The following is a 15722-nucleotide window of genomic DNA, read 5'->3' on the forward strand; positions in this document are numbered from 1 at the left end:
AAGGAGAAGGTAGGAGAAGGAGAAGAAAGAAGAAGGCAGGAGAAGGAGAAGGAAGGAGAAGGAGAAGGAAGGAGAAGGAGAAGGAAGGAGAAGTAGAAGGAAAGAGAAGGAGAAGGTAGGAGAAGGAGAAGGCAGGAAAGGAGAAGGGATTAAGTTTTGGGCAAATTTTTTTATTTTTATTTAGATACAGGGTGTCCCGGGAAACTTGACAGTTGGTAAATAGTTTTGAATGTCTTTTTCCATATACTTTATTTCATATTAAAGACTTTTTTATTTATTTCATTAAAAAAATTCTTTTACTCAAAAATGTTTAATTTTAAAATCCATTCTTCTATAATATGACTGCCATTATTTACTTATTATCATTCTCTATGGTATTAAACAACTTAACAAATTATGGAAGAAGACATTTTAAGCTATTCACCAACTGTCGTGGGACACCTTTTATATTTGCAAACATGTGTTCTGTTGAGAAAGAACCCCAAACCGACTTATCAAAATCTTCATGGACAATTGACATCTGTTATCATGCAGAATTTTCAGAATTCATATTTTCATGGAAAACATGTGTGCTTCTATTAACAGAAAAAAAAATCAATCTATTTTAGACGTTTAAATACATTTGGACATAGATTTGGACATTTTATTTGGTATAACGTATTTACTCTGGGTGGTTCTTAGTTTAACAAATCTACAAAATTCATCTCTGAACACTAGTCTAAAGGGTTTTCGCAATTTGTCGCATTGAAGTGTTTTTTTTAGTGGAAAAATGAAAGGGGAGGGGAGGCATGCCGCAACTGTATGACTTCCTGTCCGCAATTGACACTCAATCATTAATTTGCGGCAGCAGACTTATCCATACTCTTTCTGTTTGTACCCAATTGTCTTCCGGTAAAATATCTCTACCTTTGTGAATTAAAAAAGTTAGGATTTTATCGTATTTTGAAGTATATGAACAATCTGTTTAATTTTAAATAACAAAAGAAAATCTTTACTTTGAACTTTTGAAGTGCTTAAACTATGTGAGCGGGAATTGCAACAGCACCAACTCCGAATCTAGCCACAAAATATGGGGATACTGTCTTCCAGGTTAGTGTAGTTATATTCATTAGTTCCAATGTTTCCTGCTCAAACAGATTTTGTTAAGGGTCATGTACATATATAATGCAATATACTGAGGTAAGGGGAGCGGGGGAAGGCACACCACACAATTTTTTCGTTCGCTCCACATATGACGTCACAATTCACCATTTTTTCCTCCAACCACGCCTTTTATTCATCCAGGCGTTGTTTCTGTGTTTTCAAATGTATATTTTTATTTCCTATAACACTTTTTTCAAATTAAATTTCAAACGTCATGTTATTTAAAATGATTTGATTTTGTTTAAAAAATAAAACAATGATTAAGCCCAACTTAGCACAAAACGTAAAATACCTTTTTTCGTACGGAACACACACTTTTCCCTTATTTTCTTATTTTACTCTTAAACTGCAACTTTTAGAATCTGCAACTAAAAGTTTACAATTTACATATTTTTGGTAAGGAGCATAACAAGTGGTTTTCATTTGCTTGGAGTATCATTCAATAAAAATGTCCATGAATTGTTTTAAGACTGTTAAACCTTCACAAGATGTTCTTCTTTAAACAAAAACAGGAAAAAATATTTTAAACCATTATGACGTGGTTCAAAATTTGAATAAAACCATGTAAACAATGCTGGGCGAAATAATGGTGAATAATGACTTCATTTGTGTTCAGACGAAAAAAAGGTGGGGTGTGCCTTCCCTCCCTCGGTATAGGGTTTGTGATCAACAATGCAGCTACGGAATTTGAAATTGATGAATGATATTTCCATGTCCAGAAATGATCATTCACATGTTTAAAAATAAATCAAAAGACAAAATTTTTGCCAGGTTTAATAATTAAAATAAATAAATAAATAACAATTAGAAAATAGATAATTGGTGTATTTATATAATTTTTTCCAATTGAAATTATTTATGCAGATTATTAATCTTAATGGAGGACTGAAGCATACAAAATATTACTAAATTATTTGATGGAAAAGAGTTCAACATACAAAAAATCTTACGTTTTTCTCCCCTCCAACAGCAAAGACTCCGTCAATTGTAGTAACAAGTTTGTGGGATGATCTGTATTATTAAATGTGATAAAACAACTTGATTAAAGAGACATTTAAGCAAAATTTTAAATGACCTGCCATACAAAGATGGCAATGCCGATTCAGAACGGCATCCTTTAAACCTTTCTTTGATCATGAAGGCCAGAGAAATCTGTCTGTTTATCTCTCAGAAAGTGTTTAATTTGCTGTAACACCAGAGAGTAATGTAGTTATCTGCAGCGTAAACTCAATACAGCTGATGCTCCCAACACACATCGAATATACCAAATATACTTTATCCAAAGTGAGTTCCTACTATTCTTCAATTTTATAATGCGAAAGAAATGTTAGAAGATTATCCTATTTTGCGAATATTCAATACTAGACTTTCCAGGCACTTTGCGCCCATCTTCTATTTGGATTGGAAATATTTTCTATGTGAATACAAAATAAAACAAAAACAAACAAAAGTTTGCAGAGTTCTAGTCCTGTCATACGAACGTATAATTAATTATACATATAATTATGTATAATAATTATCAATCAAATCTATTAAAAATTAAAAATATTAGATTCAAATAATAATAGGAGCAAACCTAAGTTACTTATAAGGCTCCTTGTGGGATATCGTCGTTTTCAGATTGGTTTTGTATTTGCTGAATATGATCTGTTTAAGCCTACTATTTTTATACAAAATTTAGTATATACCGATTTTTGTATAAATTCAGCCTTTACAGTCCCTTTAATCATTGTCAACCAGATCCATTCGCATTTATAGTACAGTTAGTGACAATTAAAAGATTTATACCTTGCAATGTTCATGGGAGAAATAGTTGACCATGTTCCCAATGAAGGAGTGAATACTTGGCAATCTAACATAATTCATCTATTTATTCAACCTTTTCTTATCAGACAGGACTATATGTTTTTTTTTTGCCGGGATTTTTACTTTATTTATCAAGATTAAAACGAAATCGAATAAAAATAGCTAAATCTAAATCTAAATCCAGATTTTCCAAGATAGTTAAATATATCAATTCAAGTTTTACAAAAATGTGCCATTCTTTGTGAAAATCCGTGAAATATAAATGGAAACCGGGCTTTTGTTGGTCAAAGGTTTACTTATTTGTCTTTGTATACCCAAGATCATAAAATTGTGAGTAAAAATGAAAAAAAAAAATTCTCTAAAAATTAATAAAAAAAATATAAGTGTTGAGTATACATACACCATATATATCAATTACATAACTAGGGGTGAATTTGGACTATTTTAGGAGTAAATCATTAATACACGTAATAAACTTACCGGTGGTGGGAGATTTCAAATTAGATGTTTCGTTGAATCCCCCCGACACCAGAATTAGTTCTTCGCCTGAGGATTTGTTCTAAATAGTGATAAAAAGCTTATAAATTTAACTCTATCTTAATTACCCCTCCCCCTTCCCCCCAAGAAATAACAATAAATTGAACATTCATTTAATAAAAAGGCATTACCAGGAAGGTTCCACATCCAAAAACATATCTTGGTATAGGGAGAGAAGGTAGATTTGTTGTAGAACCTTCAAAATAATACATTGTAAACATTTAGTTTAATTTATACATCACCTTTTACTGTTAATTTTAAAAACAATCAGTAACATCTGTTCTTGAGCAAAGTAATGGTTTATGATAAAAAACAAAAAACAGAAAGTGTTTCAAAATAACAACAAATTTTGCTAATTTTTTAACCTAAAACAGCTTCCAGAAAAGATTTTTTTGCACAATTTAAACAAACTGCAACAGAAGGCTTGAAAAAAGTATGAATTTGCTTAGCCCTATCAATAGGTGGCTTTTAAACCTTTAATTTATTTGACCTGAAACGATATCATAAACTTTAGTTGATTCAGAACTAATCACCATGTAATATTTGTCCAGATACCTAAACAAATATTCCATATTCCAGGTTGTTTGATGTGTAGTTTTAAGCCTGACTTTCTCCATGATCCCCCCCCCCCTCCTCCTTCCAATAAAAAAGCTGAATTACTTCCAATTGTAATATCAAATGTCATGATTATATATTTTTGAAAATTTGCTCAATTGGTCAATGCGTTATCAACACAGTATATACCTGACAGAACAATGAAAGAGGTTTTCAGAATTGACCAGTTCACCAGAAGAAACTGTTGCCTCCCCTAAAAATATTTTTGAATCAAGTTAAAGTTCTTGGATTAAGTTACTATTAATAAGTTATAAATATAACTAAAAACATATTTAAAATTGTATCAGATCATAGAGAAGCTACCGTTTTCTTGAAGATATTCCACCTGATTCCATGATCCTACATCAAGAAATTCTTAAAATCAAATTCCAATCAACAAAATGATCAAAACTTACCACTATAATGTTTCTTAGATCTCTGAGATTATGAGAATAGTATCAATTTTAAGAAGTACTAAAGATTGCAGCATTAAAATGTTTGGCTTTGAAATTCCCTGGATTAAAAACATCAAATATTAACTTTTAATAATGTCCTTATTAATCATGATTTCCGGAGCATAATTGTAGTAGTTGTTTCGTTATCTACGCCAATCAAGAAAATTATCCTTTAAGGTACAGACCAGCTATGTAAGGTAGATGAACTGAGTATGCAGTGTTGCAAATAAATTCTTTAGATTCACTTGAGACATATTAAACTTTTTAAAGATCTGTAAATCCTGAGTTTGAGCGCAAAGTCGACAATCAAAATCGCACTTTTGAGTGGATACGTTTTCAGAATCGATTTTTCTTAAATTACTAAACAACGACAACGAAAACTAAAGTAAAAATTATGCAGTAATCTAATTAGATGGTTATGAACGTATTTCTCAAAAGAAATATGTCAATAAATCAATGCTAGAATCAATTATTTCGTTTTCATCATTATATTGAATTTCTTATTTTCTGTGAATTTATTCCCAGATTTCTTCAAATTCTTCAAATGTCGTCTTTTCAATAATAATTCCAGAAAATCTGGAGAAAATCTTTGTGAATAATGAGAAACTAGAATAATGAGAAAATATAAAATATTAATTGAACAAGAACACTTATTCTCGATAATAAGATTAATATTATTTTCTCAACCTGCTCCTTAACAACTAATTAGTTTACTGAAGAAATTTGTTTACATTTTTTATCGTTGTTAATTTATAATCTAAGAAAACAATTCTGAAAATGTATCCACCCAAAAGTACGATTTTGAACGTCGACATTGCGCTCAAACTTAGGATTTACAGATCTTTATGAAGTTTTATTTGTCTCAAATGAATCCTAAAGAATTTTTCCACAACACTGCATACTCAGTTCAACTACCTTACATAGCCGGTCTGTCCCTTTAACAATCCAGTATATATTAACAATTTTCATCTTCAGAAAGGCATTTCAAAATATATAATAAATAATTCAATGTCACTTGAATATAACTTATTTTTGACCTGTAACATAGTATCGATCATGAACAACAGCTGATGAAACATAATCCCCTCCATATTTCAGAGCTTTAGTAAGTGGTTGTAAACCTAATCAGAAATGCATAGTTACAATTAGAGTAGTAATAATAATAAAGACTCTTATGTCAAAAACGAGGTCTTATATAACATCAACCTGCTATGGTTGTCATATTATAATCCCCAGTCTCCAGTTCATGTTGACCAAGCACATACAGGGTGTCTCACGAAACATGACAGTTGGTAAATAGTTTAGAATGTCTTCTTCCATAATTTGTTAAGTTGTTTAATACCAAAGACAATTATAAAAATAACTTGTAAGAGTCATATTATAGTAAAATTAACTTCAAAGTAAAATATACTTGTGCAAAAGATGTTTAAACGAAATAAACTGCAAACAGCCTTTAATATCTAATACAGTATATGGAAGACAACATTCAAAACTTTTCACCAACTGTCTGCAATGAATTATGTAATCATGCTAGTAATATCTTTATTATCTATGTCCGTTTATCTATCTTATCATGTTTTATGTTGACCCTGACTGGCCATTACGGTCAGTTTAATTTCACCTGTATATAAAATAAGGTAGTTCAATACGAATTGTTGATTAACACGGACGTGTACAGAGCCTTGAGTTTTGGCTAGAGATTGAGAGCCTTGAGTTTTAGCTAGAGATAGAGTACGTTAGATTCTAATTAGACTTTGAGTAGAGTTCTCGAGGCTAGATATTCTACATGTCATGTTTCATGGGACACTCTGTAAATCCCCAGTCATTCTTTCGTCGTTACTTTTCCCAATCAATTACTCCCTTTTTAAAGTATGATATTATTGTTGACACAAATAAAAGAACAACAGGGATATTCGGTAACTTTATTGAATAATGGCATGAAATGAGAAATAAAAGCAAAGTTTAAAAATATTGACCCTTAATTGGGAGTATCTAAACAGTTGAAAATGAAATAACATTGATTATTAGTGTTGAAAGGAATGGAACAGTTGGAGCTTCATGATGGTCAGCTTGCAGGTGTCAGCATCTTGGCAGCAAAGGGTTCACATCTAGGCGACGGTCCTGGAGGGTTTGCAGTCTGTAACATGTGTGGGGAGGAACGATTTGCCTCTCATACCACAGGACATGCGACTGGGTTTGCAGTCTGTAACATGTGTGGGGAGGAACGATTTGCCTCTCATACCACAGGACATGCGACTGTTTTGTGGATTTGGACATCTGGAGGCTTAGACATTAGCAGCATTCGTTGCTAGAGTAGGCATCTGCAGCAGTATGAAGGAGTTAGTAGTTCCTAGGATCGGAGGTGTTCACATCTCGACGTTCTAAAGCTAACTGACGCTGTTCCCCACAAGTAGAGGCGGTAAGGGGGGGGGGGAACATGAGGAGACACATTTGGAGCGGATATAGTATCATAGTATTGTGAATCTTCCGCGGTCAACTTCGCTACACAGTAGTAATCGTCTTCGTGTTTTCTTGAATTTGTTGACAATTATATAATTGAAGTTGAGAATTACTCACTTTACTTACATAGTTCAATAAGAATTTAAAGTTACTCACGCCATTTTTAACCATTAGTAATCATTTGTTGAGTCATTATCGGACACAAAATTAATGAGTTGCAGGCCCCTTTTTCCTCCGTTGTAACTTTGTCAACGTCATTTTTTTAATATTAAATGTAGTTTACCTGAAGAAACACTCTCATACTCAAACAATTGTTTTGTTGTGTCCTGTTTGTTGCCTCCACTAGCTATGATCTTTCCTCTAAAACAATTAAAATCAATTACAAACAGAGTTGTGAATAGGGTTTCCATTTTTCCGGAAAAGAATATCCATTTTGGAAATGGAATGATCCGGAAATTTGTTGCGTAAACCGGAATTCCGGGATAATTCCGGATCAAACCGTAAAGTTTCCAGTTTCCATTTCGTAAACCGGAAATTTTAACACAATATTAGACATAAAAAGCAATGTTAAAACATTAAAAGTTAAAACTTATTAGTTGACATACAGGATTTATATTATTTCATGATAATTCACAGTAGTATTACTTTAAATACAGCTACACCAACACCAGGCACACATTCTATTATTCTGTAGACATGACATTTGTGACTTTTAATAATTAGAAATTGAAAGAATTTTTTGTAAAAAAATATTTTTTTACAATGCATAGGGTAGGGTACAAGGTGGAAAAAAGTCCGGTAGTGAAAAAAAAATCTAAAATAGTCCATAACTAATTTTTGACTAAAGTTACAGAACTAAAAGCTATATTTTTCTGAAAAGCCCTTGAAAAATGGAAGTAGATTAAATATGTGTCACACTTTGTTTATTTGTTTAAAAAAAAGAAAATTTTCTTCATTTTGCTGACACTTTTTGTTTTTTTTAAACCCTCCCTAGCACCCAAACTACTAAAGTTATCGGTCTAATTTTTTTCCTAATCAGCTGGCCTTGAAAAATTGGGCTGTGAACGTGCATTTCAACCAAATACCTTTTCTCTCAGGTCTTTTTTTTGGGGGAGCGTGATTTTAATCTTTTTGAAGAAACAATCTCAAGGAATAATAATTGTCTTAAAACATTTTTTTAGAAAGTGAATATTTGCAAATTATCTTTTTTCCATCTCATAATCTGAGTTCGTTTCCTTTAAGTCCATTTGACAGCCCAAATTTTTATTCTTAATAATCTTTTTTGTTTGTTTATCTTCTTGTGATTTTTTACATTTTTTTATTTTTTTTTTATCGTTTTTGATGGTTATTATATCGTTAGAACTGACGAGGGTCAACCCAGACCGAAATATATTTTCAATAAATGTTGAACAAACATCTACTTTTTTACTCTACAGAGGTTTGGTCCATCACCATCACCGAATGTTAAATCTCTTTAAAACTGTTCCCGTATATTCATGGCTTTTTATTTATTTTCGCAAATACTGAAATTTACATAATTAGCATAAAAACCTGTTGAAAAATTGTCAAGACGACATTTGATAAATTCTTTCGATGTATTTAATATTTAGGGTTTAACTGTACCTAAAAAACTGAGCAGTGGTTCTGTAGAATTTTTCAGTCCTGCAAATGCTATGAATGTTTGAGTTCAGTCCAAAAGTGTAAAACATATATTCCTGAAAATACAACGGTATTGAGTATTATGGCTTAACCCTTTCAGGCCAGTTGGTAAATTTGATGATTTAATCTACAGGGTGTCCCACGCAACATGACAGTTGGTAATTAGTTTTAAATGTCTTCTTCCATACACTGTATTAGATATTAAAGGCTGTTTACAGTTTATTTCGTTGAAAATTCTTTTGCTAAAATATATATTTTACTCTGATGTTAATTTTACTATAATATGACTGATATATAAATATTTATTCTTATTTTATTTTCTTTGGTATTAAACAACTTAACTTCGACCTATGGCCCCATAGTTTTTCAAAGTAATTTAGCCGTAGAATAGAGATCAATTTTTTTTTGTCAATCTTGAGGTCAATTTCATCTTAATTTCATCTCAATTTCATCTTAATTTCTCTACAATATTCTGTAGCGATTGCAACCAACAATGATAACTAACATAATGGATCAAGCAATTCCGGTCTAAAATTTGAAAATTTTCACGCTTGAAAGGAAGGCTTTGACTCCGATTCACAAATGATTTCACAAATTGAATTTTCGGCACCAATGTTCATCCTCCATGATTTTAAAGATTTAAAAAAATTTTGATTGAATTTGAATGATTCAACCTTACGCCCAAGTTTTGACCTCAAGGTAATTAAATAATAATGTGAGGTCACTCAAAGGAATTATATCTAACCTGATAATATCCTCCAATGGTTACAAGATTGGTTGCAAGAATGCACTCCAGCTCGGCAATACTTCTATTCCAGCTGAATACTTGTCCATGCTGTTCACAGTATGTTCCTACAGACATCACATTTAGAAACGATGTTTTAGGTATCACATTCTGCATGCTGCTCTATTTTAATTTCTAAGAATGGTTTGACATTTTTACACCCCCCCCCCCTCTCGGCATTCCCCAACTTTCCTTGCCTGTTAAGGATTGTGATTTAAAATTACCAAAATACCTATTAACAATTTTATATTTTACAAATTTTACCTATAGCTAAATCTAATTGAGCATGGCTTAAATGTTATTTTGTTGAATCAAATTCGAAAATTTAAGATTTTAAGTTGACTTTAAGTAAAGAAAGTGTAATGTGTAAAGATTCTTTCATTTTTAAGATTTTCCAAGAATTTTACTCAGAGTTTATTTCTAGGAAACCTGAGAAATCTTCATATTTAGAAGGTAAAAATAAACCCAGAATAATAAGGATGCTAGTTAGTTTTTTTTAACAATTTATTTCTAAAAAACAGGATTTTTATTAAAGATAAATAAAAATTCTTAAAATTTGTATTCTGAGGGTTGAAGTTGGCTTTATTGATAAACAAATACTCTGTTAGGTTTCATCCTTTCTTGGCAACCCTGTAATATAATGCATAATGTTTTTTTTCATGTCTCTTGTTAAATACATAAAAGTTTAACTGAGCCCGAGATTTAAAAATTTCGGCTCGATCGGCGAGTCAACTCTGAAGACAGCTTGTGTCATGTGATTGACAGCTGCAAGATCTTCGGCTCTAAAAGGACAATTTTTTTTGAATTATTCTACATCGACTGCTATGATTAACGGTGTTATAATTGGAAAATTGAGTAGTTAACCCAACTCAACAAAGCATTTTATCGTACTTTGACTTCAATTTAACAGTTCTTACTCCCAAATGGTTTTAACAATAACTTTAAGTCTTTAGTATCTTATCAAAAATGTTTGTAAAATTAGATTCAAACTTCTCGAAAATGGTTTGTCAACAATTATTGCAAAAACATGTTTAACGAAAACTTTTGTTTGTTCCCAGTTTTATTGGCTGAAAGAGATTGAAGAAAAATTCGGAAACCCTAATTACAGTTATTGTCTGAAACTGTAAAAATAGTAAAATTTGACCTCTATAAAGTCTAGGCACATATCCAGGTTTGCACACCAGAAAACATTTTTCTAAAATGATTTATTTCACTTTTAAAAATGTTACAATCAAATTAAAATTACAGAATAAAGGTTACAATTTGATTGTTACCTATATCTGAATTCATGTAGCAATCAAACCGGCCATTTGGTTGGTCTTCAGGGATCTTACATTTACGATAAGGCCCTATACAAAAAGTGATTGCATGATGGTATTCTAGTTAAATTATCAAAGGGACTGGGAGTGTAATATCAAGTGACCCTCCATGCAAAGATGGCAATGCTCTAATCATACGGTACCTTCATCCAAAGTGATCAAATACTAAAGTGGACCAAACCCATAGTTGGATGACAACATTTTATGTCCCAAGTATTTAAAAATAATATTTATATATATATTGGTCTGTATACTGAGTGCACAGTACAACAGATACTGGACTCCCTTTGTTTACAAACACAGACTTAGAATTTGTATTTAACTTAAATCATAGAGAATAGAATATATATTTGAGTGGAACTCTGTTCCCTAGACTATTCATTTCAATTTCGAATTTTTTAAACTGTTAAATAAACTTTATGATGAATTAGGTGAATAAAAAACATCATTTGATTTGTAGTTATATCTGAAAATCATTGTTTGCAAAGTGGAAGGCATAGAGTCTATGTGAAATGATCATTGGTCAATTATGAAACCAGCCTATTTCATAATTTGGTTTTCTTTTAACAATAATTTTAGATTTTCTATAAAATGATATTCCAGGGCCCAAAAGATTATATAGCATAAATATGTGAAGTACACCTGTAGTATAGAAACAGTACAACAACATGGCCGTTTTACACTTCTTTCTAGTAAATTCCCCTCTAATATATATTCTATTCTCTATGACTTAAATATAGATAAATGTAAATTAAGATTTCAGATGTGAATTTTAGCCATTTTACTCACAATAAATAATTTTGGACAGCACAATAATGCCTGCATGCATAATCTGTAAAACAAGGAGTGCACAATTTGTGATACCGAAAAATGAAGATCTGCGAAATATATCTAATTGGTCTTGACTTTTACATAGGTCTTTAGTCTATTTTTTATAGTCTTTACTTTCCAAAAGAAATCTTTTCATGCAATTATTTCCAAACCAAATAAAACCTTATGGCCCAACCTGTCGTCGTTGCCTTAGACTGTTCCACTTTAGTATTTATTCACTTTGACCTTAATCTGATCAAAAGAACCTTCGTTGAGGGGGATTGCTCTTGAGGGATTGTATTTTGCAAGCACATGATTGTTCTGTGTTTAAGCATGATTTCGGCTTCAAAAGTACAGAAACTACATAATTACCACCTCCGGCCCTCTCTTAGTTAACAGTTAATAGAAAAATTTTGCATGAGAATTTTTGTTTCTAATGATAAGGGTTTAGTGACATTTAAATGTTGCACATTAAATATATAATTCTTTTAAAACAATAAACGATTTATGAAAAGGTTTTAATTCTGACCTGATAACTCCTTGTACACTTCTACAGTTTTCTCCTTACCTATTCCTTCTTCGATGAGCTCTCGATCGTACGCACTATTAAGTTTTTGATCAAGCAGAATTTGTGGAGACCTTTGTGGTTGTGTTTACTATCAAAGGATTACTACATCAGGGACTGAATTTAATGAATTTGAGCGTGGTTGCTAAAATACCTACCACCGCATCAGTTCAAATCTTAAATCACCGCTTCAAAGTCAAAGATTAACAAAGACTTGAATTGGTGATTAAAGATTTGAAGCGGTAGACAATTCAGGGACCGACCTGCAATCAAATTTGTTGTAAAGATATAATTTTAATTACTTATTTAACCCGGGATTACTCAACCTGATCGTTCTATCGAGAATTTTACAAACTTCAAACCTCGTTAATACAATCCTGACTAGCATTCATATTAACTGAGCTATTTGTACTTATATGTAATTTGCAAACTGATCATGAAATGTGCTATGTACTCTCTTGTCTATCACGGATTAAAACGAACCCGATAAGGTTCTTAGCATGAAAAAATGCCTAAAAGTTGTATAATTTATAGGTTAAAACTATGTAAAACGTCTCTGTTCATTGAGACAGCAAACACAATGCAAAATAAATGATAAAGATATTTTAATTTTTACCGAATGTTTGAAAAATGAATATTGCTTTCATTCCAAGTGCAACTGTTGTCAAACTAAAGTTTATCCCTTGATTTTTATTAACTATACAAAATGCTATAATATTATATCATATCGTTACATATCTACATTATTAACTGTAATACTAGCTATGAAAGTAGAGCCGATTTATATCATTATCATTATTTCCTTTAACTCTTTAACATCACATGTAAAATTTTGTGAAACTAACTATGTTTATGAAAATAAAAAATATGTTGTTTAAAAAAAGAATCTAAAAGTCAACAGACCTGAGTTCATGAATAGAAGAGACATGAAAAAATCCTGGGAGCCTAGAATAAGTTAAAAGTGCTGTACTCTGAATCTGATTGTAATAAATTAAGAAATTTAGTCTTTGTCAAAACTCTTTTACTACTATATCTTTGCAACCTAATGCAGTATACCTTAGAAATTTCTATGCATTCCGTTAGATCAAATAATTTAAGTTTTAATATTAAAGGTTTACACCATTAGGTTCCGAAAATATAAGAATTATAAAATTAAAGTTTGCGGCAAAGGCTCAATTCTTTCCATTGAAGAAAACTACTTAAAGAGACTGTAAAGGAAAAATGAAAGGGGGTAGAGTTCTTTCTCATGTTCCTGTCTCAAGAAATTGTTATAAAACTGTGTATTTATACGAAAATGTAAATAAATTTTTTTTTTATAAAAATCGTAGGTTTAAACATATCTTATTCAGCAAATAAGCAACCAATCTAAAAAAATGATATCCCAGAGAAACCTGAAAAACTTAGGTTTCCTCTTAAATTATCATTTGAATTTGATAATTGTTCATTTTTTATATAGATATAATTGATAATATAATAAATAGGTCTGTAGCATATGACCAGAACTCCCACCAATGGCAGTGCAGTATTATTATCATGTGTCTCCGTCTGTATCATGTGACCAGTATACTGCACTGCCATTGGTGGGAGTTCTGGTCATGTGATATGGACGTATAAATATTATTATCGATCATTTCTTTTGTAAATAAAAATTATTGAATTCAAATAATAATAGTATTACATATGAAAGAAAAATGAATCAATGCAACTACTCATTTGATTGAATATTCGACGAGTCGGTTTTCTTACAATTTATTATTATTTACAACGATACAAAAACTATAGGAAAATACTATACGGATCAAGTTGCGTGAATTGAGAATGGTTCAGAGTGATGGGAGATCTCCAGGGAAACCTATTAACTAGGGAGCTGGTCTTCAACTAACTATCTTCCCCAGATTTCACTCCACCCTAAACTAGAGTTTAACCCTAGTTCCCCGGGAGCTGGCCGGCCATCCCACCAGCACCCGGGCCTCTGGAATAACGGAACTATCGGCGTGGCTTCGGTTTTCCGCGTGGCTTGGGTTATTTATAGAATTCACACACAAACAGGAATAAATCCGTTAGATTTGTATAAGGGATGGAAGAGGGAAAGGGGGGGTGATGAAAGGAGAGAAAAAAGACCATTTATGATCGCAGGGAAGATCAACACATCACTTTCCTGCTACAATAGAAGCAAACCTAAGTAATTCAGGCTCCTCTGAGATATCATCGTTTTTAGATTTGTGGCGTATTTGTAGAATATGATCTGTTTAAACCTATGATCTTTTATACACAATTTTATATATATACATTTTCGTATAAAGGAATTGAGTTTTAACCACACATTTAAATGTTGAAATCCCAAAATCTTTGCAACCCGATTGTGTAAAACTTTGATTTTTCAAACTACGACTGTTTGATATAAAAGAATTCATAGTTTGAAATATCTAAGATCTACGACATCGGGTCACAAAGATATAGGGATTATAAAATCGGAGTTTGTGGCAAAAACTCAATTCCTTTTACACAACTTTATATCAATTTATCGAGACAGGAACATTAGATATTTTTTTTAAGTAGCTTTGTGAAAATGTGTTTATTCAAACTTAAAATATATACCTATTTTTTTGTTTGCCTACAAAACATGTCCCATTTCTGACCAAAAAAAGTGAACAGTAGATTCCATTAGCTAAACAAAGAAAACGATTTTTTCAAATACTTTGAACAAACTTTTAATAGATTTAGTTGTTTTAAATTATTGATTAATTATTACCAAGATTATTTAAACAGAGAAACGCGCAATGTTGTTTATCCTTTACTTGAATTCCTAATCAAAAAATGAAAATAAAGTTAGAACTTCATTAACCTTTCCATCCAATTTAAATGCAATTCTCAAAAACAGCGTGGTTTTACATGACCCTCCATCCAAAGATATCAACGCCCGATTTCCAATGTTAACCTTGAAACCTTTATCTGATCAATAATGTCGAAGCAACTGTAATTTTTCTAGGCTTAAAAGTGTCTAATCCTGATAACTCCTAAATTTTTTCCTGCAGTATTAAAATGCGCAAGTCATTTTTGTATAACGACATTGAATATGATTTATATATTTATAAATTATTATTATATATTTATATTTATAAACATTTTCATTATGATGAAAACGTATCCATTCTTTCTTACAAGCAAGTCACTTTTGTTGAGAAACCTCAATGAAAATAAACAGTTTATAGGAACAAAAATATGAATATCCAATTCATACTTGATCAGACAAAACGTTGAAGGGTATCCCTGTGAATCAAGTAAATTGCCATCCCTACTTGGAGGGTCAAGTGAAATTACGCTTAAACTCCCTCACGTTTATTATAAACTGTATGTAAACTAGGCAAATTGCTGCAGTCCACTTCAATTTTTAAAAAATAAAAAGATATATAGATGTTGGTGTCAATTCAATATGGAGTAACTTTTAATCTTTACTGACCTTGCACAGGACTGATGTACAAAGATTCTATAAAAATTGATGTTTTCTGATACCCACCAGACTGGAAAGTACCCTCAGTCAAACTGTAGTTTAAACAAATTTTCATTCTAATCCATTGCTGCTTTTTGTG

General features: G+C 31.4%; 1 protein-coding gene and 1 long non-coding RNA gene across 3 annotated transcripts; both read right to left on the bottom strand.

Annotated features, from left to right (window-relative positions):
• Positions 1–968: 968 nt before the first annotated feature.
• Positions 969–12784, bottom strand: LOC111716612 (uncharacterized). Of its 2 annotated transcripts, XM_023492083.1 has the most exons (15): positions 12097–12784; positions 10713–10787; positions 10583–10633; positions 9400–9506; positions 8619–8710; positions 7279–7355; positions 5573–5656; positions 4405–4440; positions 4231–4294; positions 3977–4041; positions 3618–3682; positions 3430–3508; positions 2932–2995; positions 2094–2154; positions 969–1124 (listed from the first exon to the last, which is right to left on the bottom strand). In XM_023492083.1, the coding sequence occupies exons 2-15, from the start codon at positions 10726–10728 to the stop codon at positions 1014–1016; spliced, it is 972 nt and encodes a 323-aa protein (XP_023347851.1). In that variant the 5' UTR covers positions 10729–10787; positions 12097–12784; the 3' UTR covers positions 969–1013. The 2 variants fall into 2 exon arrangements, with proteins under 2 accessions (XP_023347851.1, XP_023347850.1); XM_023492082.1 differs by lacking the exon at positions 12097–12784 and having other exon boundaries at positions 10713–11103.
• A 93-nt stretch (positions 12785–12877) lies between these two features.
• Positions 12878–15722, bottom strand: LOC111716611 (uncharacterized). The gene is made up of 4 exons (XR_002768545.1): positions 15593–15722; positions 14885–14938; positions 14731–14800; positions 12878–13077 (listed from the first exon to the last, which is right to left on the bottom strand). It is a non-coding gene; the product is annotated as an uncharacterized LOC111716611 (long non-coding RNA).

Source organism: Eurytemora carolleeae, unplaced genomic scaffold (assembly GCF_000591075.1).
Source record: "Eurytemora carolleeae unplaced genomic scaffold, Eaff_2.0 scaffold2127, whole genome shotgun sequence".
NCBI lineage: Eukaryota > Metazoa > Arthropoda > Copepoda > Calanoida > Temoridae > Eurytemora > Eurytemora carolleeae.